This window comes from Diplotaxodon limnothrissa, linkage group LG8 (assembly GCF_057381915.1).
Source record: "Diplotaxodon limnothrissa isolate DT_005_m linkage group LG8, D_limnothrissa_male_GT1.1, whole genome shotgun sequence".
NCBI lineage: Eukaryota > Metazoa > Chordata > Actinopteri > Cichliformes > Cichlidae > Diplotaxodon > Diplotaxodon limnothrissa.
In genome coordinates, this window is record NC_140603.1 from 8,810,990 (window position 1) to 8,836,585 (window position 25,596).

General features: G+C 40.6%; 1 protein-coding gene across 2 annotated transcripts; it reads right to left on the minus strand.

The window, feature by feature from the left end:
• LOC146626261 (somatostatin receptor type 2-like) lies at positions 1 to 11,446 on the minus strand. Of its 2 annotated transcripts, none has more exons than XM_085361217.1 (4): positions 11,416 to 11,446; positions 7,773 to 8,458; positions 7,041 to 7,366; positions 1 to 6,077 (listed from the first exon to the last, which is right to left on the minus strand). In XM_085361217.1, the coding sequence occupies exons 2-4, from the start codon at positions 8,152 to 8,154 to the stop codon at positions 5,646 to 5,648; spliced, it is 1,140 nt and encodes a 379-aa protein (XP_085217343.1). In that variant the 5' UTR covers positions 8,155 to 8,458; positions 11,416 to 11,446; the 3' UTR covers positions 1 to 5,645. The 2 variants fall into 2 exon arrangements, with proteins under 2 accessions (XP_085217343.1, XP_085217342.1); XM_085361216.1 differs by lacking the exon at positions 11,416 to 11,446 and adding an exon at positions 10,751 to 11,152.
• Between the last annotated feature and the right edge of the window lie 14,150 nt (positions 11,447 to 25,596).

Sequence of the window (25,596 nt, forward strand, 5' to 3'; positions counted from 1 at the left end):
GAGAAAATCAGACCATGTCATAACTGCTTTAAGTCATACAGAATAGATATCAGAGCCTTAAACAGGCTGGCTTCTGCTAAATGGGTCAAACTGGGCAGAAAGTATACAAACACATAACATCCTTATAGAATATGATGTAACACTATAGATCAACTTACCTCAGAATACATAAAGCATATAAACAATTACAGCAATATGATGCAACAAACACAGCAGTGCTACTAATCCAAAATACTCAAAGCTTCATAGAACTGAAACAAACATTTATTTTTAGGTCCATTCTGCTGCTCAAAAGCTCAACACTGCCCCTAGCGTCCTGGAGCACTTCCGTTGTGTTTTGGAATTTGCATGTGTTTTTGAGTTTGCAAGTGTTTTGGATTTTGCAAGTGTTTTGGAGTTTGTACGTGTTTTGGAGTTTGCATGTGTTTTTTAGTTTGCAAGTGTTTTGGATTTTGCAAGTGTTTTTTAGTTTGTACGTGTTTTGGATTTTGCAAGTGTTTTGGAGTTTGTATGTGTTTTGGAATTTGCATGTGTTTTGGAGTTTGCATGTGCTTTGTCTCTAGGGGCCACCGTAATATTCTACAGTATGCAACAACAGAGTCACAAATAAACATCAGCTTTTGACATTAAAGCACACAAACAGAAGCTTTGTACGCTGGGGAGATAGCAGTAAAAGTAATACACTCTACATCTCTGTTATGTTTTAGTTACCAACATCTAGAGTACAAAGGCCTTTGGTTGGTTGGTGTCTGGGGAGTAAGGGTGAGAATGAAGTTTTGTTGTACACTGATGTCTTTACATGATTGGGTTCAAGGCACATCAATAAAAGTAACAGCACAGAAATGTACATAATCACGTCTGCACATGGCCGGTATCAAGCAGTTTATTACTAGTTGGTGTAGTCAGGATTATAGTGTGATATTCACCCAGAATCTCCTGATTTTAACCTAAAATGACAGAAAAGTATGGCCTATTATGAGACTAGGGTGCATGTTTATGCATTTTCTTTCTGTGTATTACCAAAAACGAAAAAAGCATCACCTAGTAAAGTGTGTAACACTGGTTTTGGTTGGTACTGTGATGCAAAAAGTGGAATATTAAGCCACCATCCCCATGCAGGAACAAACAGAAGATACATACTGAATGTTTATAACGAAAGGTGCATCCTCAGGAATGCACTATTAGCCCTTCGCAAATTAACGAATGTTTCCAAGGAAAGAAACGGCATACAAGAAGCCAGAGGTCTCCCGTGCCTCTGCTTCTGCCTCTCGTCTGTACACTATACAGTGATGGGCACCGGCCTTGAAAGGCAGACGATTGCCCTTTTCACATTAGGTGCTGAATTGTACCCAGCAAGTAACTAACCAAGATACCTGCTAATTTATTTATTCATTTTTAAATTTTTTTGTGAATAAAATGACCTAATTCCAGGTCTTGACTTCACAAAATGACAAAGAAAGCAGCTACTACAAACAGCGTCTCATTCCCCCGGCTCTCCTTTGAGCACTACATTTACACTGGCTTTGGCACAAACTATCTTCACCAACATCTATTAAACACCACAATGGTCCCGTAAGTACATTTAGCGTGTCCGAGTAGCCAGTGGAAACGGTGTTTTGTGTGTTTTCTTCAGTATGGTTCAGTACATTTCGTCGTTCACTTTAGGTGGGTGTAAAAAGTGCGTCAGCTCACATTTCACTCCACCAGCCGTGAATGTGACTGAAAGACTGAGAAAGAAACAGACAGAAAAACACAGAGAGTTCAAGTAATTAACTCTGGATGATGGGAGATCAGTTCTCACACTGCAGGCTTGAAGACGCTAAATACCTTAACTGCAGTGGGTGAGGATCTGAAATGAGTCTTTTCACCGCGGTGCACATGTTATTTAGTAAAGCAGAAAAAGGAAAACATACTAAAATATACTGCATGTTTCATTACGGTTCCTGTTTACTGTTCACTCTTTGATTGCTGTTACATACACAGTCCGGTCGCCATCGTCATTTCATGTATTTTTCAGACTATGGTACAAGGATGTCTGTGTGACAGAGTATGAAACAGGGCTAAAGCACATTAAATCACAGCATGCCTACAAACTTCCATAAACATGATTCATAGGGTATCTTTGTAATCCTGTTCTGACCTGTTACTGAAGGTGCGACTGACCCTGCTGGAAATACTACCTGCAGCAGTGACAACACAGACAGAATGTCACGACAAATTACTGGGTGTGTTGCCTGCTACAAACTGGGACTTGCCTCTCTGTGTGTGCAGAGCCTCACATTAATATTATTAGGAGTAGCCTCTTCTACCTCATCTCTTTTGATTGCATTGATTGCGAGCTTCCGGCCTGACTGATATACTGGAACCAACTCAATCTGACAGTGGAGCATGTACCCAGCAATCTTGTTGTTGCTGTAGAGGCTTTGACAAATAGTCTGGGAACCAGGTGTTGTGAAGGTGTCTTGTGGAAGTGGATGTGAGTAAAATCATGATAGCTAGAACAGAACGGGATGTGTTCTGTGGACGTGGTAAGGGTTTCTAAATTCAGGCTATTGTGAAGATCTTTTTGCTGAAGCCCATTTTGCTCATACAGAATAAATTATATCTATATTGGTCATGTTTTTGCTAGCCAGTTGCTGTAGGTAAGTTAAAATTAGTAATGATGGACGATATAAACACTATCTGATATATAAGAAGACTTCCAAATCAAAGAGGCTAAACATATCCTGTAGCCCTTGTGGCTCCATGGCTTTACTTAATCTAAGCCCTGACTTTAGCATGCTAACATCTTTACATTGATAGCAGTTTATTATGCAGATATTTATTGAACATTTTTACTCCTTGCTAACATGTTAGCTTGCTAATGTTTCTGACTGAGTTGCAAATTCAAGGAAAGCTAGCATGCTAACATGCTAAACATAATGTTAAAAGGTTAACACACTCGCTAAATATCTGTATAATATAATTGTCAGGATGTCAGCATCAATGAGCGCCTACTTTTCCAAGGGCTCTAGTTCCAGAAGGGAATTTCTCCAAGAAACCTTCATATTAAATGTTTGAAGACTTGACCCAAGCTGAGCAGCTACCAGGTGAACTGTAACATGAAAATCTGTTTATATAAATACTTTGAATGGTGAAGGAACTACTACATTCCTCAGCAAATATCTCCCAAACTTCCTGAATTTAATCCTTGACATTACTGTAGTCTTTTTGAATGAATTTTATAATTTGTGTTGTGTGTGTTTGGGATTAGGGTTTCTTACGTTTCATGCTCATTAAGTGTTAGTGGGTTTGAACATTTCCATTACAACACCAGCTTTAACTAATCAGAGGCATTGCTGTTTAAATTTTGGACATCTACTTTTGACTGATTCAGTATTATGTAGGTCATGGTCAAAATCCAACAACAAACTCTAGCGACTGTGAAGACCAACTACATGTGGTTTTAAATTTGTTTTGACCTGATATTTTCATATATCTAAACTTTGCTGAACTGTTCATTTGGACATAAAACTTGAATGTGTCCGGAAATGTGTGACATGTTCCCAGCAGCAGTGTCCTTGATTTTAAAAGAGGGGCTATTATGCTAATTTCCAACTCCATGTCATGAATTATTCTTGGGGTTTACTAGAGTAGCTTTGCGCAGTAAAAGCTCAAAATTATACCATACTGAGCATTGATGCAGCACCTCATTTCACCCTCTGTCTGAAACAAGCTCTAGTGCCAGTTTTCTTCTGATTGGCTGCCCCTCGCAAGCAGAAGGTCTGAAAAGGCAGAGCTTCGTGCTCACAGCAAGAGCTATAAGCCTGAGATGATAATTTTAGGAATATTCCGTCTCACTGACATCCTAGAGAGCCGATTCTAGAAAAAACGAATCACGAAGACCAAATGTTTGGATCTTAGATGTTACCTGTACATACACAAGCCTCATTATTTCAAACTACATGTTTAATATGGACATCCATCACACAGGAAATCAACAAAAGCACTCCATTTAATATTCCTTAAAAAAGGACTTTACGGAAGTGCAAATGCATCAATTGTTACTAGACTATGCTGCCTCTCGTGGTCGTGTTTCTTATTACCATTTAGCAAACAAGTCCACGACAAATGACTTTTTAAATGTAATACACTGTATAAACTGCATGTTTGAGCTATCCTTACATTTATTTATGAAGAAATACATCCCGGCTCTGGAAACACTGTGTCTTTGAAGAAATAATGCATTATTTTTCAAGTTGTCACCTTGATCTCTTCCTGTCAGTCATGCTAACACAGCACACTTCAGTCTTCAAAGCATTGTCCTCACGTGTGTTGTGTTCTCAGCGCATACACTGCATCCACAAGCTTTAGTTCTTTTTTTATGTCTCTGCGTCTCCTTATCCATCCATCTCTCTCTCCTTCCCTGTTCGGTTACATGACACATTTGTCCGCCTTCTGTGAAATTTCGGCATCTTTGCAGGCACACGCTGGCTGAACCAAATGTGAGTCTGAGCAGAGTGTTACGACATTAAATTGGGAACTCTTACATTGCCAAAACACAGCACTTTACACTTATGGGGGCTCTTTACAACGGCACAAAGTAATGTAAAGTTCAGGATACGGTAAAAATACTTTTGATGGGACTTTACAAACTCAGCAATACACAATGTAATAGCAGGTTTTTCCTTTAAAATTGTTTTTGATTTCAACACATCCACATTTGTGAAGTTTCCCAAGAGGTTGAGAGAAAGCCTTTTTCCTATGCACAAAGTCAAACTGTTGTAAGGGAACAAGGTTAGAGACAGACACAGTTTCCCATTCTTTCACTAAATCAATAATCCAGGATGTAATATTCAGAGGTTTGCAGATCTGTAGCTTCTTCCATCTTGATACCAGCTAGAATGGAGAGAAAATAACATCCTTTGTTTGTCGGCTTTGCCGTTTCGTTGCCCCGCTGATCATGTAAGACCAGACTAATCACCTGATATGAATAAAATATGAGCATGAACCTTCAGGTTGTAGACTCAGATTCTTATCTTCGAGGCTCTGGGGAATTACAGAGCTGGCTGTTTTCAATCAAATGTTTTGCCTACTTCTCTCCATGGTACTTCCACATCCGGAGAAATCGTTGCCTAAAGTTTTTTAGCTAACACACACACACACACACACATTTTAAAAAAGAGAAAAAAATCAGTCAACTAGAGCAAGGATGGTACTCGGTCCCCTCAGACTTCTCTCTGCCATTGGAGTACTATCCAAAATATTTCTTCGTCCTTTCCACCACGCTCCACTTTCACATCCTGCCTCCTCAAGATCATTTCGGGCAACTCCATAAAAGCTTGAAGCTGGCAAGCACAAATAGCATTCTTATAAATGTTTCATGTCACTTATCTCTGAAAAGTACTTGAGTAAAATACATATTCTTGCTCCGCCTTAGGGTTAATAAGCTCAAGTTGCTTCATTAACCCAATTAACAAGAATTTTGAGCTCGAGTCAGTGCACTTCCCCTGACCTTTAAAAAGAAATTGTTTATTTTTCAATTCGACTTTGCTCATGCATCAGTGTCCACGAGCAGTTCTTACATCATCCGTTTTCTCATTTGTGTTTTAACTTGGGGTTACCACAGTACACTGGCAGCCTGTCAGTCTGTTACTGGCACTCCTTTAAATGCTGGTCTGCAGTTCGCCATTGAGCAGGGTAGGATTGTGAGTGTACAGGTTGGCATTAATAATCGAAGCTTCGTTAATCATCTTGCTCCTGTCTGCCCTGCTGTCGCTGCGCTCTACCTCATCCAGGCCTGCCACCTTTTTCAAGCACAGAACATTCTGAAAACTCTTCTTGAAGTTGTCTGACAGGAAGGCGTACAAGATGGGGTTGGCGCAGCTGTTAGCGTAGCCGAGCACCACCACGAAGTCGAACGTGCTCTTCACAGCAGAGGTGGGCTTGATTGAGCCGGTGACAGAGGTAACATTGAAAATGTAGAAAGGCAGCCAGCAGAGGACGAACACCGCCACCACGATGGACACCATCCGGGTCACCTTGCGCTCTGAACGCTTACGCTTTGTGGAGCCCACACGCAATCCGGATGACTTCACCTGGCAAAAGGAATGGCTGTCAGTGGCTTAAAAGTTCCCAAATAAAAAAGTACAGTGTTTCCATAGAAACATCCTAGTATTATCGGGTTTTTTCCTAGCTGGGCTAGGTAGCCTTTCAGGACTAGCTAGCCAAAATCAAAGTCCTATTACCCTGTTGTAAAAATAACAGTGATCTATGGGTTGATAAAATTGTGTCTACGGACACGTTTTATTGCAAGCCAACATTAAACTAATGACAGAAAAGTGTTTAAACAGACATTATTAACATATTTACATGTTACATGTTAGCCGCCTAGCTTAATTGATTCTGACGATTGAGGACTCTGGAATGTACTAATAAAAGTGCACACTCGGTATGCACAATGGCTGCCATCTTGGCAACGAAACAGAAAGGAAGACACTACTAATCAATTTTCAGCCACTAGCAAAAGGCTGCACTGTAACTGAAAATAGCGAGTTCAGTGCTAAATAGCTAGCTAACTACCAGGGAACATTTTCAGGTTTCAACACTCTATGTGTTGTGGCATTATTTGATGTTTATGCATGATAAAGTGATTTAGTAATATGTATCTTCAAAAGACTGTAAATATTCCCAAAATGCTGTAGCTTGGAAAAGAACCAGATTTCCCAAATGCAAATCATGTGGAAATTACTTCAATCACAAAGAAGTATTTAGTATGCATAGTGTCATAAGTGCAAGCATAGGATCAAAGGATCTGGATTAATGTTCTTTTCCTTTATGTATGTACTGCATATTAGTTGAAGCAAAAAAATCTATTTAGTTAAAAAAGAAAAGGAGACTGTTATTAGCTTTTTTTCATGAGACAGTGGCAGTGTTGTTGATTTCTGAGCTAACATTTCAAACTAATTGAAGTGGACCACCAAAACGTTGAATCTGCAATGTAACCAAATCTTGTTGGATTTTTGTTGTGTAATTTAGAGCGTGCAGTTGCGGACTCTTACCTTGACTATAATGAGCAGGTAGCACATACATATAACTGCCAGCGGCAGGAAGAACCCAATGAAGAAGGTGTAGAATATGAAGGCCGTGTAGTAGACATCCTGAGGCTCCGGCCACACAATGCCACACACTGGAACCTTGTTCAGTCCACTGAAGATCAGAGTTGGCAGGATGACTAACAACGACACACCCCATACTGTGAGGTTAATTAGCTTTGCTACACGGGGTTTCCGCCATTTTGTAGACTTAATAGGGTGAACCACAGCCAGGTATCGATCGATGCTCATTACCATGAGACAGAAGATGCTGGTGAACTGATTGAGAGAGTCTGGGATGGTGTAAAGAATAAGAAAGAGCAGAGGAGTGGAGAAAGGTAGAAGTTGAGTTTAGACTCAGTAACACTTGATTAAAAAATACATGTATGCTGCTGTGAGAACCGATGAAAAAAACGAACACAACCAGTTTTTGCTTATAGTACAGACTAGAAACAAGAAATCATGTAAACGCATCACATTGTATCTATTTCATTACCTTTCTTTAGCAAATGGAACACTTTAACACCAGGTCTGATGTGACTGAGCACCAACTACGTGTTGGCACGACTTCAGTTATTTAAAACAGTTTTTAATCACATTTTTCAACCGAGATTTGACATCTCAAATGGTTGTTCAAACAGCATCAAAATGTTTGCCGAGTTTCCGCTGTGAACCATTAACCATATGCTTTTCACCCACCTACGCTCAAGATCATTCGGCACAGAGCCTCTCCGAAGGGCCAGTGCACCAGCGCCAGCTGCAGGGCGATGAATGGCAGGCTCATCATGCACAGAACATCTGCCACTGCCAGGTTGAGGATGTAAATGTTGGTCACCGTCTTCATTTTGGCGTAACGTAGAATAACATAGATGACCAGGGTGTTACCACACAATCCCACAGCGCATACCATGAAGTAGATGAAGGTAATGACCACTGAGCTGGTCTTGTCCTGGTGATGCTCCTTGTCTTGGGAAATGTTGAAGCCCAGGTCGGAGTCATTCCCTTGGATGTCGTACCAGAAGGGCTCAGGGATGGAATTGTTAGGGGAAGTTGGGAGGAAGGGCAACTGATCCAAGGCCATGACTGCTGAGAGCAAAGTGGTCTAATTTCCTAAAGGGTTATGGGTTTCTCTAATCCAGGGTACAGTGATGATGGGAAATATTAATGAGTCAAGGGTTCAAATGACATGTTTCAAAGAACTGCTTTTACTAATAAAAGTTACAGAAATACATTTAAAAGAGGCTTTGAGTGATGGATTCAAGGATAAAGGTAAGAGCCTGGGGTCCTGGGAATATAAGACTTTGACTTCCAAGGGTGTGGGGCTCTAGGGATAAGGATGACTCAGAAATTTTCACATAGGAGGAGCATCAATTATCACATCTCAGCTGCAGAGAGACAGTAAAAGAGAAGGGTGGGTGGGGAGAGAGACAGCAGAATAGAAAGCAATAAGTTGGGTTGAAGAACAGGGACCATTTCGTTTGACAAAAAATAATAACAGTCCTCCAAGATCCATGGCAACAGTTGCAAGGTTACTTTACATAACTGCTTTCACACCTCACCAGAGCATCATGTACAATATTCTCTCTAGAGAATCCTCTAAATAGTACCTCTATATGTTGTGTGTGATTATCCTTAATGCTGCTTATTTCGCTCACAGCAACATTTTTGGCACGCAGCAGCGGAGAGGAGATAGCCAGCACTAAATTGTACATGATGTGCAGTTTCATAAATATAACATTTTTGCCACTTTCTCCTTAATTTGACACAAAAAGAAAAACAGTAAGTAAACCAACTATGGGACTGGGAATTACCTCAAACATCAAGCTGTTTACTTATTGAAAAGCCAACATTTGCATTTGCACATTTTTGCTCATATGTCAGGCAAAGGTAGCACAGCCGACAGGAAGAGATCAAGGTGACTGTGTGTTTGAATTTGATGCCTTTTTTTCTTCCTTTCTCACTCAGACCATAAATCCTGTGATGCTACAGGTCGGGGGAGTGTGCTAATATGTGTTTACGCCTCCCCCACCTATGCATACATGCAAGAAAGAAAAAAAAAGGACGCCTGAGCAAGAGAACGCCAAGGGCATCGGGGAGCTGAAGACAAATGTTTATTCAATTGATCTCGAGGACAAACAGCTCTGACACTGGAGCGAGATCACTCACTCTTCCCCATCCAGTGACAGGTCTGGCTCAGCAAGGACAATAGTCCACTTCTTGCTTTCATTATTTACACGAGATGGGCCTGTGTAAAGCTGTTTAGATAATCCACTTTGAGTAAACAAGGTCATAAAAGATCACAAGTATTCAGGAGATGGCAAGTGAAATGCTTACATCTCTGGATCACACTAGACATCATTCCACAAACTGATTTTCTTGCAATTAACTGTTTAAGCCCTTAAAACCTTGCCTCGCCTTCCTCTCATGGACAGTTTAACATGTAAAACTTACTAATTTCAGATTAGTTTCAGTGTAGACCTTCAGTGGAATCCTTTGTTAGACTAATTATTGGTGTCTACACTGTTGTTTCATGAACATGGACTGTGCTAGGAATCAAAATTTGGAATCTATTCCTGCTTAGTGGTCCTTGTTTTAGCGACACTTGTGGTTACTGGTGGTAACTGCAAGCGCCGGAACGGCGACTCAAACTGCTACCCCCCCCCCCCCCCCCAATCCCCCCCCCCGAAAACCCCCCCCAAAACTACTGAACAATAAAAAAAAAAGTGTTTTACAAAAATCACGTTTGAAATTAAACACGCAAAACTGAGATATTCAGTTGAGAAAAAATAAATAAAACAGCAATTCTCTAAAATTAATATTAGCATTTGTTAATAGATGAAGCTCTGCTCGCCACAGTTGTCTGTGAGGATGGAGTGTCAGAGAGAGAGAGATTTTATAGTGTTATTTGCTAGCAGGAGGAGGGATGCGCAATTAGTAGCTTTTTTTGTAATTTAATTATAAAGCAGGATAATCACATTTTTAACTTAAGCAGGGGGATTTGGTTTATTAAAATAATTGCAAAAGAAAAAACATCCAATAAGCTTTGCTTCCCACAAAAAATGCTGGATGGGTGTCAGGAGCTGCGTCTTGGCTCAGCTCTGGCTGTGCGAACAGTGATGCCGAGGAATCGGCAGTGGCACGGCTCAGCCTCACAGCTTACCTGCAAACTGCGCGCCCAACAGGAAACTTTCCATCACATCGGCGCGGAAAACAGCGGCTGAATAATGAGCAGGTTTGGTTTGTCTTTCATCTCAGTGACAGGGGGATGAAACACGGCACCGAACCTTTGACTTATTAACCGACAGATAGAGATATTTATTTGCCAAGCAGCTGCTGTCTCTGGATTGCACCTGTTCCAATGATTTTTGCATGATTGCCCTAATCATTAAAGAAAATCAGAAACTATATCAGAAAGAGACGCGCGGCAATTTTTTTCATTTTATTTGAACATTTTCTCTTGCCAAAGACTAAGCAAGTAGAAGTAAGTGAAATTCCTCCATTATGTGTATGCGCAACTTCATCATAGCCTGAACCTTGCCAAAATATAACTTACATCAGACTCCCACTAAAGTGCGCACAAGCAAAGCAAAGTGCGCACATGAATGAACATGATTTTTTTTAAAGATCATAATAAAAATCGGATCAGTCTCATTGCCCCCACCAATTTCATCACTTACTTTTCCACAGAAAAATACCATCCTCATATCACGTCCAGAGTAGCAAAAGTGTCCCGAGAACCCGAGAATGCGAAGTCCTGCCGCCCCCGAAGCGGCTCTGACCTACTGGAAAGCTGCATCCCGCCAGCCTCTCCATCCACCTGCTCCTAACTTACGCACGGCGCCGGCATTCAGTCGCCCTAATCAGAGCTGCTGATCGCGCTACATCTCTCAGGCCATTGTTACCTCCGAGAAATAGTCCACGTTTGTAAAAGGAAAGACTAAAACAAAAACAAAAAAACACAAGAGAATGAAAAATAAAATAAGGTGGCGTGCGCTCGCGAGTGTGTGTCCAACAGGAAAGTCTTGGCGAGGAGTCAGACAGAGCGGCAGGACGCGCGCAGCACCGAATGGAGAGAGAGAGTGTTTCTGACAGAGAGAGAGAGAGAGAGAGAGAGAGAGAGAGACGGGTCGAGTGATAGATCAGCAGCAACGTGTCACTGTGCGTCGGTGTCCTACAATTTGCTGATTTCCATGCACATGAGCTGGCTCTGCTTCTGCTGTCCTTTTGAAAAACCCTGCACAACTCCCCAGCTGCACGCTGGCTTCTGTATCAGTGTGTCTAAGAGGTATATTTAAAAAAAGGAAAATTAATAAACATTTGGAATATGGAAAATTGCACATACCATTTTGCAGGGAGCTTTTGTTCTCCAGCTGTGTTTCCTTTTGTGATGTGATGTACTCAAGGAAAAGGAAAAATCAACCCCAAGCTGCTCAGGAAAAAAGGAGGTAATCACGCTGTCCCTCCAAATTCATCAGGTTCAAATGAAGTGATCTCAAGAGCTTCACTGTCCCTTTCAGGCGCCCATCACAGGCACCGGTGCACCCCTCTTGTCAGCCAACAGCGATGGCACTCGGATTTGAGCACTGAAGCCAATCCAAGAGCCAATCTTATGTCTTTATATAAAGGGAGCGTTTTCGAGAGAGTGCAGATGGCGGGTATCTTCTGTGACCTCTCTCAGTGGAGAGCTCCATGAGAAAATGTCCCGCCACTTGTCTCAACATAGCAACACAAAAGTGCAGCTATTATTACTGCTGTCCTATCAAAGATTAATAGTTCTATTTATGTCCAAATTGAGGGACTGGGGCTCCTCAAGGAGGTCACAATGTAAGAAAGTAAGTGGAAGGGGGATTTTTGAGGGGTTCCTGAGGCAGAGATAACCCATCAGTGTATCAGTATACTTTCAGACAGGCTACTGGTTCAAGTGCATGTACTTCAAAGAGTGCTGTATTCTGCTTCACCAAGGATAGCAACAACTCAGCAATATTTACAGTTCATTTTTATATCATTTGTAAGGTTGGAGTGGTTCAAGTATCCCTGTATCCTTCTAGTATGAATAGCCACAAGATACATAAAAAAAAAAAGATTGATACTGGTTCCACATGTAAATATTAAGCTAATAACATAAAGTTATAGTCAGCACTTGGAACAATAACAGAAACTTGTACTTGTCTTCAAACTGAATGGAAGCCAGTCTAGCACCGTGGCCAGTTGTTACTTATACACTTTTTTAGCAACACCCATTCAGCTGCCTCTTTATGCAAATATATGATCAGCCACTCACATGACAGCAATTCAACACATTTAGATGTGTAGACATGGTCAAAGTGACCTGCTGAAGTTCAAAGTGAGCATCAGAATGGGGAAGGAAGGCAATTTAAGTGACTTTGAAGTGGGCCAGCTGGGCTGGTGCAAGCTCTTCAGAAACTAACAATGTACTGGGATTTTCTTTACACAAATATCTCTCAGGTTTACAGAGAATGGTGTGAGAAAGAGAAAATATCTAGCGAGTGGTAGTTTTCTTGGTGAACATACGTCACTGTTATCACAGGTTGTAGGAAAAAAATGCCCAGGCGACATTGAGCTGATAGGAAGGTAAAGGCAAGTCAAATAAACACTTGTTACAACCAACAAGAACAAACTCAGTCTGCAGTTGACATGACTCATTAGAGCTGGACTACAGAAGATTGGAAAAAACGTTCCCTGGTTTGATGAGTCCAATCAAACCAATCCAGTACTAAGAAGGTCATAAGGAATCGAGTGAGGGTATGTCCATATCTTAGCTATAAGCTAAGCTAGCAAATGAGTGCACATCCATAGCTTAGGTAAACCTTCTTTGGTTAAAAATTCACATTTTGTTTGATCTATCTTGTCAACAGTTTTACAGATATGGATGACCCCTGCGGAAAATGCTTTTCTGGGGTTTTAGGGGATATTTTTCCACTTTTGTTTTTGTTTGTTCTGTTTTCTGCTAAGGTTAGCTAACAAGCTCCTAGATGTGGCCTTACTGAAGAAACAGAAAAGCATGATTGTGCGGGGTTTTCTCTCTCTTAAACTTGTGACATTATAATCTCAGAATATCTCAGAATATTATTTATTTTCTCCCTAAATCCAGACTTTATTCCAAGGATTCCTTTTCTTTATAAGAATATTTCCACATTCTGTCGTAAGCAACACTTTTAGAGCTATTGGTAGCTTTTTTCCTCTTCTTCTTTTTTCTTCTCCTTCTTTTGAGTGAGTGAATACTGTTATATTTTTGTGTACAGCATATAAATAGAAGAGTAGAAACAGTTGACATTTTGGTGGCAGACAGTGAGATCCTAACGGGAATATAACTTTCTCTGCATCTTTGTCAACAGCGAATGGTGCCAGGCACAAGAGTGACGAGCTGGAGTCATTCCCTCTACAGCTTGAATCAAGAGGGTGGTTCTGAGACACAGCATCACTCAGAGCAACGCAATTATTTCCATTTCTGAGCTCTGTGTTACGACACTTTATTTAACACTGTGCAAATTAATCTAGCTATTGTTACCGATTTCCACTGCACGGCAAAAGCTAATTAGTCTGTTTGCTGTGTGTGTGATCTGCAAACCAATGCTTCTTAAAAAAAGAAGAAGAAGTTTGTTTTTAAAATTGATTGTCAGCTGCTCAATAACGCCGCCCCGAGAGGATCCTGCTGTCAGAAAATGATCAAAAGGAGTGAAAATAGTCGAAGCTGAAACTTTATTGAATGCTGTGCTGTTTGTTGAGCCATGATCTTATCTGCTAACGTCACACACAAACACACGTATGGCCTTGAACGTTCATTGGTTAACCGCTCTCTGCTCGGCCTCAAGCCCCCCGTCTAACACACGTTTGAGTCAACATGAAGCCTCGTTTGAAGTCCACTCATGATAAGGCCTAGAGATCAAATGCTGAGATCAGCTGACTTGCACAGACAGGAGAATCCACTTCTGTTCACAAAGCAGTTGCAGACAGTTTGGACTAAAATCTGTGTTTTTTCATAGAGTCCAGGATCGTCTACTTTTGGGCTGTGAGAGAATCTGAACAGATTCCAGGGCAGACACTGATGGAGGACTGCAGCTGCTGTTGTTGTGTTGCTGATGCTTTGTTTTTGCTGTTCGTACAAGGTGTTGCTGGATACACTGACGCAGCTAAAGAAAAGTATCAAAACCATATACACCTCTTTTTTTCCTTCTGCAGCCCAGCAGCTTGCGCCTGTCACCCTGCCATAAGATATTCTTTCACCTTCATCCCAGGCTCGTCGAGCACACGAACACGTGTTCAAAGTGAACGAGCGACATATACGTCTTGACGCCCTCGTGAAACTCAGCCAGAGAGAACGCAAGCATTCCCTGTGACACATTTTATCTGCTGTTCATCACCTTGACTCCTGGTGACATCTCAGTGCTCTGGCGTGTAATAGCATGTCGTTCATGTGACGTCACTGGTGCCAAGAGCAAGTGCCAAGGTGCTGAACATCGACCGGATCACGCGGCAGGGGCAAACAAAAAAACCCTGCTGGTTTCAAAGAGTTTTGATGATTCTGTGAAAATGTTTCTGCATGAATGAGTGAGTTTCTTTTCATCTATCATAACAGCAAAAAAACAAACAAAAAAAAGATACAGAAAAAAAGACTGCTTTAATTTGGCATTCATGCTAAAACCACTCCAGACCTTTTTTTTGCCCCACATGAATCTTTAAACGTTATCAATATTTTGGTGCTTTAGCACTCTGCAGAGCAGATTGTCAGTGTCACCTGAGGTCAGGGGAAGTTTTTGCATCATTTCCTTTTTTTAATATATCTTTGTGGTTTTGCTTTTTGACATATTTTCTGTTTTTAAATAGAACATTTATAAGACAGGACGATGCTATTTATCTTTTTCAACAACCCATCCATGGCTCCTCTTGAGATAGTCCCGAGAGGCCTGTTCAAGAGATTTTAAAGCTGATTTCTCAGTGCAGACATTTTATTGTCTGAGGAGTTGGAAGTTGGATGTTCAGACTTAAGATCCTATTCATTATTAAATGGAAGGCTGAGAGCAAGGCCTTGTATAGATGTGTTTTTCAGAAGTTTCCCAGGCCAGACAAAAGTGGAGAGAAATGGAGAGATGCAAGGCCCTTACATGCTACAGTGTGCTTTTTTCTGAATTGCAGGACCCCTCCCCCTGCCTTCAGTTCCCTGGAAATAAGCATGGCGGAGGACCATGGTGGTCCGCCCCAGTATCAGTTTGAGCTGCTGGCTCTACCCCAATATTGCCTGAAGCCAGAGCTTTCAAAGCAAAGGCAGTTGAGAAGCTGTCCAACCATCTGCAGCCATTCCTGAGCCATATGAGGGCCTGAAGGGTTTGGTGGTGCTTTTACAGCTGTTAAATGTAAAATACGATAACCATTGTGCCCAAATTTTTAAAAAAGTATGTTAAAGACTAGCAAAATTTAAATAAAATACTATGAAAATGGTTTCATAAACACACAATCAAGGCTCCATGTCTATCTCTTATTATGCATTAACATGGGGGAAAAAGTAAGAGGTGTGGAGGAAAGGAACAAAACCCCCAGCAAACAACAAAGCAGCCAGATACGTTAAAAAGACAAACACAGCTCAAAAGGATGAGCTGGTGTGGAGGTGGGTTGCAAAGTGGCCTGCAGATTTCAGCAATGGCTTTGGCATCTTAAACTGGGTTTTGGTATTTAAAAAAAGTACTGAGCATTTACAAAGTGAGTGTAATGGCAAGATTGTGTTTAAGAGATGGAAGTTCAGCGAGTAAGTAAGTAAGTAAGTAAGTAAAATTTTATTTATATAGCACCTTTCAAGATAAAAATCACAAAGTGCTTCACAGAAGCTAAAACCTAAAAATAACAATCAACCAAAAGCAAGGATACAGGCTTTTCCAGCGGAACATTGCCCAAAGCATCACACTGCCTCCGCCAGCTTGCTGTCTTCCCATATTGCATCATGGTGCCAGGCGTACCCCAGGTAACCAAATAACACCCACCCACCCATCAAGGTGATGTAAAGGAAAAATGATTAATCAAACCTTCTTAAATTGCTTTGTAGTCCAGCTCTGATGCTGGCACATTGACCAGTCCGCAACTATGCAGCCCTGTACACAACAAACTGTGATCCACGGCACATTTTAACACCTTTCAATCAGAACTAGAATGAACTTTTTCATCAATTTGAGCTACAGTATCTCATCTGTTGTATCGGACAACAGGCCAGCCTTTGCTCGTCACATGCATCAGTGAGCCTTGGCTCCTGAGATGCTCTGATTGAGTGGTCTAGAAATCACAATTTGGTCTTTGTTAAACTCGCTCATCCTCACATTTGCCCATTTTTCCTTTGAACGCACCAACTTTGAAAGTAAATATTCACTTGCTTCCTAATACACCCATCCACTAACACGTGCTACGATGAAGATATAATCATTGTTATTCACTTAACTGGTCAGTGGTCAGAATGTTATCCCTGATTGGTGTGACTTAAATCTGGAACAGCATTTTTTACTAAACAAAATCCAGTAGAGAAAATGTTGGTGGTACTGTAAACACCATGAGTCACAGAGCACAGAAATAAACTGTCCATCAGGCATTTCTGGTTCATTTTATCCCTTGAAGTCATGTAAATTGCCTTTATACAAGAATGCTACACAATACAATTTCAAAATTCTATTGCACGGCTTACAGTCCTACATTGGAAGCTTGTTTCCATTATAATGACTGTTTGCCAGACTGCCACTGTAGGCCTACATTTAACGTACACATGTATGACCTACAGTGTGTTTACATGCTTTTCTGATTACAAGCTGCGCCCTGTCCTGTGAGTAAATTACCTGCAGCTAAATATCATCACTTAGCCAATCTGCCAAGAGTTTGCTGTGCAGCTCTTGGCAGATTGGCTATGTCATACTGAAATGAACAGACTTCACTTGTGTTTACAAAACTGTGCTTTTTTGACAATCACCTGCAGAAATATCCACACCTATCAGCGCTATTTGGCGATTGCGCTCATCATTATTTTGCACCCATTTAGTAAATCTGGCCGTAAAGTGTTAAAAGGTATCAGCTGAATGATTAGCTCATGTGGATCAGTGGTGCAAATGGCTGTTGGGTACAGCATGTGGAGTCATCAAATTAAGACTTTTTAGAAAGAATCTAAACATAACACGTTTCATCACAGTGCCGTTATATCGTTTAAAAGTTTGGGGTTTAAAAAAAACTATCCAGGATTTCAAAATGTCTCTTTTGCTCTTTGTATTTCTGATTTCTCACTAAACATTCCCTTTTATTTCTGTTTTTGTTTAAAGTTCTAAAGCACTTTGCAATCACTGGATTTGCTTCAGAAATAGCATTTCCTTTTGTTGTTATCAGCCCTGAAAATTGGTGAGTGCACACACAGATGAAATTTTAAATGCTTATCTTCCAGGTAAATGCCATGTGTCAGGTCAACGCTATCATGTGCCGATTTTTTTTCTTTTTTTGAGGTGCACTGATCCACTCTTTTGTGTGAGTGTACTTCTAACAATGGCACACTGTGTCTGTTACCTGATGAAGAAGTGTGGGCAGAGTGGGGCTGGAAATTTAATAGTGAATGTCATGACACTGTCTGCCCTTTTATAGCTGAAGGTTTGAGTGCAGGTTTGGCTATTGTTCAGGTCCTACTATTTTTGGAGCTCGGACAATGCGATGGCTGAATAATGGGGTAGAATAAAACAGTTGAGAGACTCACGCAAGCAGATCGAAAAAATACAGATGACTGATGCGAGAGAGTTTGCACAGTGATGTTCACATGGCTCCCGCTTCTTTTTGTGATTAGAAGAATGTATTCCGTATCATGCTGTGTGAGTATACCCGAGGAGGAAGAAAAAAAAGGCTAAAAATGTGAGTTTTCAGCATGCGGTGCGTAATTGGCAGTCTCTCTGCTATCTCCTTTACTGGAGTGTGCTGATTCTACCTCTGTGTGCAGAATAGCGAAAGCCTTGATCAAGATCAGTGACCGGGGTTTGTGGCGTAACGGAGAAGCTGAAGCCATTGTGATGGAGTGTAGGGTTTGAATTTGGTGGCAAGTGCAGTTTTTAGGAGATAAAGGAGCTTAACCCTTTACAGCCGATCGGAGCGGGCACGCTCTGTTTTGCGTAACTATTTTTAAATCCCGGTAGCTCTGCAACCAAGTAAGCTAGCGCAATAATTTTTTTTGCATATGAAACTGGAGGAGTTGTACTTACATCTTATGCCATCAGCTTGTCCTAGGTCACAGTTTCCTTCCACATATAGCTTTGCAAAAACTGCATAAAAATCACTTGCAGCAACAAAAACATGATATTCCAGAAACACGCTTCGCCGATCCATCAGCTGTTTGTAACACTTCCTACGTCCATCAGCGCGAACTATCACATGACCGCATGACCTGCCCGAAACCGGAAGTGACGTCATTTTGCGGAAATGTAGTTTTTTACGATCGGGGCCTTATGAGCTTGTGTTTTACTTGTTATGTGTTTTAAAAAGTTATGTTTGACTTTATGACTTTCTGTGTCGTTTCTGGGATGCTTAAGACTCATATTGCACTGCTGGAAATAGTTTATTTTGATGCATATGCTGTTATTTTGCAAATTTGCACTATAATATTTATTTTCGTTTTTCCTGCAGTATATAAAAATTGGTGTATTTCAAAAATAAAACTATGAAGACACTCAAAATAAAATTCCTGTGGTGGGAAACTAGTTTGTGTAACTTTTTTGTATTTACAGTTTTGAGGGATAAGCCTCTTAAATTTCTCTAACTAGAAATATATGTTAAAAAAACAAAAACGATTTTCAATTTTTTTGTAGTTTATTGCACTTTTTTGCAATTTATGTAATTACTATGCACCTAATGCAGACATATTATTAAAGTTTGGGCTATAATGGTTGTATTGATGTATAGCAACTTGAAATGCTCCCAAAAATGGCTCCACAGCATGTAAAAATATAATATAAGCTCTGGCGAACTTGGTTCTATGGTAGGTCTTAAAGGGTTAAAAAAGACTGGCTAAAAATGGACACTATAACACTGCCACCACCTGAAAGTGAAACACTGGAATCCACCTGCACATCCTTGCAAAATAAATATTGCTAGACGTTAATGGCTAACACTTTTATAGTGTTCAATAAAAAAAGCTCCAAAAAAATGGCCATTCAGTGGGCCGTTCAGTGGGTCAGAGGCCAAAGGGGCTGGGGGGGTTGGATTCCCATTAATTTTTCACTTCACTTTTGACCTGGAACACCACAGATATAACAAAGTTGATTAAAGCACTCAAAATTCACTTTTATATGTTCAAGTGTATAGTGTGGATGCCATTAGGCCTTGAGGCAATCAGATGTAAAACAAAAATTTATGAGTTTTTAAATTTGTAAATCGGTCAGATTTGACCCGAACACCACAGGAAGGTTTTGTAGAAGCTTAAGTCGAGACTGGAAAGACTAAAATTAGCCGGTGTTGTCAAGACAACATGTGGTGAATGCACTTTATACAATTTGCATGTCACTGGTTTGTTATGGTTTATGCAAAGCATCATTCTTCTGCATGTGTTCAATCTAATTAGAAATCCACTTGGCAAAACCACATAGGAAAGCAGTTGAATGTGGCCAATAGGAATAAACAACTGAGCGTTATCTGCATAAAAATGAATGTTTAGTTTATGTAATGATGGTGGCATGTTGTCAGGATCCTGGGTCTGCTGACCCAGCGTTTTTAGTTCTTTGTGATTCATGTATTTTGTACTCGTGTGATTTATTCTGTGGTTTCTAGTTTTGATCCCTTGCCCTTCATGTTTCTCTGTGCCCCCTCTGTTCTGTGTAAGTCTGTGTTTCTTGGTCAGTGTCTTCGCATGTTTTGAGTTTCTTGTGTTTTCTGTCTCTCTGTATTGTGAATTATGTTCTCATGGTTGGTCTTTTGTTACTCCCTCGAGTCTAGTTTCTTGTGTTCCATGCTTAGTATTTCCCTCTGTGTATTTTGGTTCTAAGAGTCCTCTGCTTTATGGTTTGTCTCTGTGTTTCTTAGTTGCTCTGTCTCCCCTAGTCAAGTCTGCATCTGTGCGACTTCCTGTTTTACTTTGAAGGTCTGTGTCTCATGTGAGTGTATCCTACTTTGCTTCCTTGTCTCGTCAGTTCTGATTTCTCCCAGCTGTGCCCTCCTTCTGTGTCTCATTCCCCTCGTTACTTCCCAGTGTATTTAAACCCTGTGTTTCTCTGAGTCAGTGTCGTGTCGTCCCTTATGCTGTGTGGGTTGCCCTTTGTGTTAGTTTGTGGTTTCCCAGTTTAGTTTAGTTTGTGTTGTATACTCATTTTCCTGTGCCAGCAATTAAAGCTGTGGTTTTGAGTTCATCCCTGGTGTCTGAGTCCTGCATTTTGGGTCCAACTCCTGCCTGCCACACAGCGCTTCATGACACATGTAGTGAGACAGCAGTAAAGTTCACATGATGAGTGTGACAACTTCACAATAAAAGTCCTTTTCTGTGCAGATATCAGGGTTAAATCTATGAGATACAGCAGAGATCAGACCCACTGTGGGAGTCAGACTCATGTTAAGTGTACACAGCCAGGAGGAACACTCCCAGAACTTGAATTAAAGTTTAAACACTCTTGTGCTCAGTGTCTCTATAAGCAATATTTTAGAGATGCTGTGCAGAAACATTTCTCAAAATGTGAGTCATCCCTCGATACCAACTATATTGTATGCTTCTGTGGTTTTGCAGTGGCCAGCCTCTGACCTGAGTGTGTCAGTGGACACGTTTCCAGGGCCGGCACGATGCACTCATGTGAAGTGCCACTTAAATCCCTTTTATAAAGGAGCTGATGTTTTCTGCACCTGAGAGTCCCTATAGTTTTCCGTTAATTTTCACACCACTGTTATGAGTACAAATTGGGTTTTGGAATTATTTGGAACACAACAAACACAGAAACCAAAGAAACACAAATCGCTAAACCTCAGCTGAAGCAGACTGACCTGGATTATGATCAACAACAGCCAAGCATCAAGCTCAGTTTATGTTTCCTGCCCCTCTCCCACATTCAACACACATATCGCTGTATTACATTAAGTATCATATTACAACTTACTAAATGCAAAAGTTCATTTTACTATTATGTGAAATACTTCAAAAGGATCTTTCAGTTTGATGACATGTTTGCTGGAAGGAGTAAATCAACTAGAAAATGTGATTTGATGGAGCATGTGGGCAGAGGCAGGACAACAGCTGATCCTGAAAGATACCACCATCACCTCAGGGAAATGGTGGTATTCCTGTCCTGAGCTGAAGCTCGAGAGGAAAACATTTGCTGCAAAGAGCGGGATTGTTTCATGGCAGGCTCAGAAAATGTGGAGCTAAAACTACAGCTGATCAATCAACGGTTCGGAGAAGAACTAGCATCCTGGAGATAGTGTTTGAGTTATGGCTGTTCGGCTCTACATAATGCAAGTTAAAGCTCTTTGTTACAGCCATTAATCACTACTGTCTCCTTTATAGTTGTTTTGATTGTTCGGAAGGTAGAACCATTCATGCATCGGTAGGAAAAAAGTCCAATACTTGTTTTTTTTAGGGGGGGTTAAAGATGGCTGCAGCAGATTCATGGATAGACCCTGTTAAATGGTCTGTGCCTAGATTATTCTGCAGGTCACAAATACAAAAAAGTAGTAGTAGAGATTCAGCTTACTGTTTACGTTCACTGCTGTCATCTTGGACTGTTAACTTTGGTTTGGAAGGGGTGCCCAGACTATCAGAAATCCTAGCTGGAAATTGTAATTAAGGGGACATTCCAGATAAAAATTCCAACTGGGAACTCAGAAGCTTGCATCTTAACCTGGAACACATTATAATTATAGCATCTGTTTTAAAAGGCTGTCAAACTGTCACATGTGAACAGTCTGTTGCATGACTCTTTATGTCATGTAACGGCTGTGTGGCAGATGGAGTGTGGAGCCAGATGGAGGACTCGGGAGGCAGGAATGAAGTTAGAAACTCAGCTTTGTTGCCAGTAACTCAGCAGCAGCAGATCAATCTGGAAACACAGAAACAGGAAGCAGGGAGACGCATGAACATGAGGGAGGATGTGACAACTAATCACAAATCTAATCACATAAGATAACACAAGGGAAGTAGACCTAAATACAAGACCCGGTGAATAACGATCACCAAAATAAAACAGGAAGAGAGGCATGACTGAAAGGCGAGACAAGATTAACTTGGCACAACTGAACTTGGAAAGAAGAAAGACAAAGGGACAAATGCAGAGACAAGAGTAGAGGAACTGAACAGAATACATAGTCTAAGGAGCTTGGAAAGAAAAGCGTCTTGACTTCTTTGAGTTGCTTGAAGACGTTTCACCTCTCATTCGAGAAGCTTCTTCAGTTCCAGGGTCAAATGGTGGAGAGTCTCAAATTTAAGTCCTAGGGGACTTTCTCCCAATAGGGTCATGAACCCCCTGTTGATCCTCTACCTAATCACACGAGCCAAGGTGTGAAAATGGGTGTAGGTCACAATCAGCCAAGGTTTCGAGTGATCCTGCTGTGAAACCTATAGCCCCACCCTATCATGTGATTTCCTGAGGTCAAATGGTCCAGGATGTGAGTGGGAATTAAGGCGTCTGAGAAGGGATCTCAAAACTGGATTAAAGATTGCAGACAGTTGGTGTGGTAAGCCGCCGCCTCTGTTCAAAGATGGCCGTTCACAGTGGACATAGATGGCTTGGTGATGAGAACCTTCACAGACAACAGAATACATAATCAAGATACAGAGACCCAATTTAAACACAACCTAATAAGTTAGACTTGAAGGCAAAATAGAAACAGAGACTGGTGTGAGGTATATTAAATACCATCAATAAAAACAGAAACATTATAGTTGATGATTCATAAAGGAAGCCCAAATACACAGACATTTAAAACCCTCGGTCTAAGACCTAAGTCCCTGCTAGTTCTGGGCTACCTGTCGCTGGAGATTTTGTAAAAACATTAGCAATACCCAGAAAGTTGATTTTGTTCATCTGGACGTTGTGTTTTCAATGGAGAATTTTCACCCATCCAAGTGATTTCTTTAACTGGCTGCAGGTTCTTTACAGTGTGCGCTGTTGTAACTCACTCGTCTTATTCATAAATTGTATAAAACCAGGGCAGTGGGCCAGTAAAGGTTCTTTTCATCTGCACTCAACTCACTGATAGGTGCAGTCTTTTTGTAGTATTGCCGGTATCAGTCTCTTGTTTCATTTTTATTTTGTTTCTGGCTAACTGAAGCTCCAAAGTTGGCGTTGTAATGATTTACACAATTCTCACTGGCGCTTGTGCCGACTAAACCCACTTAGTGCGAGGCAGGTATTCCTTGTAGAGTAGTAATGAAAGCGCCGACCATTCTCCCTATGACAGCATTCACCTCAAAATGATTTCTGAAGCTGTAAAATTGTTTTTTTCTTCCCTGATTCCATCTCAGCTGGGGAGTCGTTCAGTTTGGCATTGGTGCATGCCAGGGGCGGAGCGTGGGGGTGGCTTACGGGGCTTAAGCCCGGGTTGTTTTGTCAGAAGCCCGGGGTATTTTGGAGTGTAATTTTTTCATAGTTAGATGCCTGGCTGACAACTGTATAAAACAAAAAGTACACACAATATTCGAAGCACATAGTGCACACTGTGGGAATTTACGACTGTGCGTGAATCCCCCCCCTGATATTGGTATGATCCAAGCTCAGGCACTAAGCGACTGAGCGAGGGGGCGGGGCAGCTGCTGCCCGTGAGTGCGCTGTTGGAGAGACGGAGCCAGCCATACTAAGGAGAGCTTAAGTTTGACCAGGTACCAAAGCAAATCATTCGTACTGTACAAATAATGTAAATATGACGGTGCATCACGAAAGATTGATATGAAACTGATCACTTGACCAATATTACGTTACTTGCTCTTCAAGTGAATCAACAAATGGCAAAATGAAAAGCCGAACAAATGCTATTTTTTTTTAGAGTCTTAGCTTACGTGTGTTTATTTCATATTTTCAGTTCTTACCCTCCCCGACTAAATCGGTTTCAGTTATGTACTGAAACATAAGAATGGACATTCGAGGGTTCTTTCAAAGAAAAAACTCAGGTAAATGTTATTTTATATATTATGCTTTGTATGTTGTTCAGTATATTTCTATGCAAAACAAGAGGGATTTCAGTACACAGCAGGATATTCACATTTGTAACCAGATATTTACATACACTTTAGGGAGAAAACATAAAACATTTTTACTGTACAACATCAATTTAGAGTAAATTTTTGTTTTAGATAAATATTGAAATATATTTTGAATTAGTTAAATTTCAGAATAAAGAGAGACAGAGCTATTTTTATCACTTTCATCAAATTTAGGAGTACATGTACACTAAATTTATTGTTAATTAATAAGAAAACTCCAGACGATTCCATTCTGAGCTGAAGACGCTTCTGATAGGTTAGTAGAGTCCATGTGAGTAAATTGGTGGCACAGCTGTGGATGCATATAAGGCAAAACACAGAGCCTGTTTCTGTGACATGGGAAAATCAAGAGATATCAACCAAAACACCAGAAAAAGAACTGTGGAGCTCCATAAGTGTGGCTCAAGTTTGAATACAATTTGGTGCCATTTGCAATTAAGAAATACAGATAGTTTCTCTCTTTACTCTTAAAGTTAACAAATATGTTTTTATATTTATCAATCTAAAAAAATAAACATTTAGTCTGATTTGATGTTACAATTAAAAAAGTGTTTTTATCTGAAGAGTAAATATCTGGTTTCAACTGTATATTTGATGATTGTCAGCACAAAGAGGGAGAGAGAGGAGAACGAGGACAGAACAGATGAACAAGAGCAGGTGAGACACACATGTTAGTCAAATGGTCGTTTGCCAAAAGTATCACCGTATCATAGGTCCTCATGTATCTCGTACCTAGTGTTTCTTTTTAGGTTTGTTATTTTTCAAATTCTATATTTATTAAGTTCTGCAGGCTTGTTTGCACAACAAGGCTAAATAATTATATAAACTTTTCTCAATCTAAATAGTGGACTTTGGTAGAATTAAAAAATAAGTGTAGTGCAGGTCTATGATGATTTTTAGTGCTATCATCTAGTTCTGATTCTGGTTCTGTCTTGGTTAAGTCCTCAGTAGTCCTGATTTTGAACTGTTGTAGTCCTGTTTTAATTCTGGATCAGTTCTGGGTCTGGTTGAATTGGGGTTTAGTCCTCGTGTCTTGATACAGCCCTGACCTTGTTCTGCCTTGCTGCTTAATTAAAAAACTAGTTTAAGGTGTCCTGCACATGTGATATATATTTTTCCCTATATGAAGTCATTCTTTTTTGAACAGAGCCTATTAATCTTTCAGTCATTTCTACACCCCCCCCCCCCCCCCCCCCCCCAAAAAAAAAAAAAAAAAAAAAATCCCACATGCATACTACTCTTTGGGCTAAGCCCCGGGTGTTTCAAATGTCTGGCTCCGCCTCTGGTGCATGCACTGAAAATAATTTCACCTTTGTGGATTTAGGGAGTAAT

Bases quoted from the DNA above. Each gene is read 5' to 3' on its own strand.
- LOC146626261 (XM_085361217.1), bottom strand. From the start codon at position 8,154: ATGGCCTTGGATCAGTTGCCCTTCCTCCCAACTTCCCCTAACAATTCC. The intron at 7,367-7,772 runs GTGGGTGAAAAG...ACACCATCCCAG, and splicing joins CCGAATGATCTTGAGCGTAG to ACTCTCTCAATCAGTTCACC. The intron at 6,078-7,040 runs GTAAGAGTCCGC...TCCTTTTGCCAG, and splicing joins ACCTGCTCATTATAGTCAAG to GTGAAGTCATCCGGATTGCG.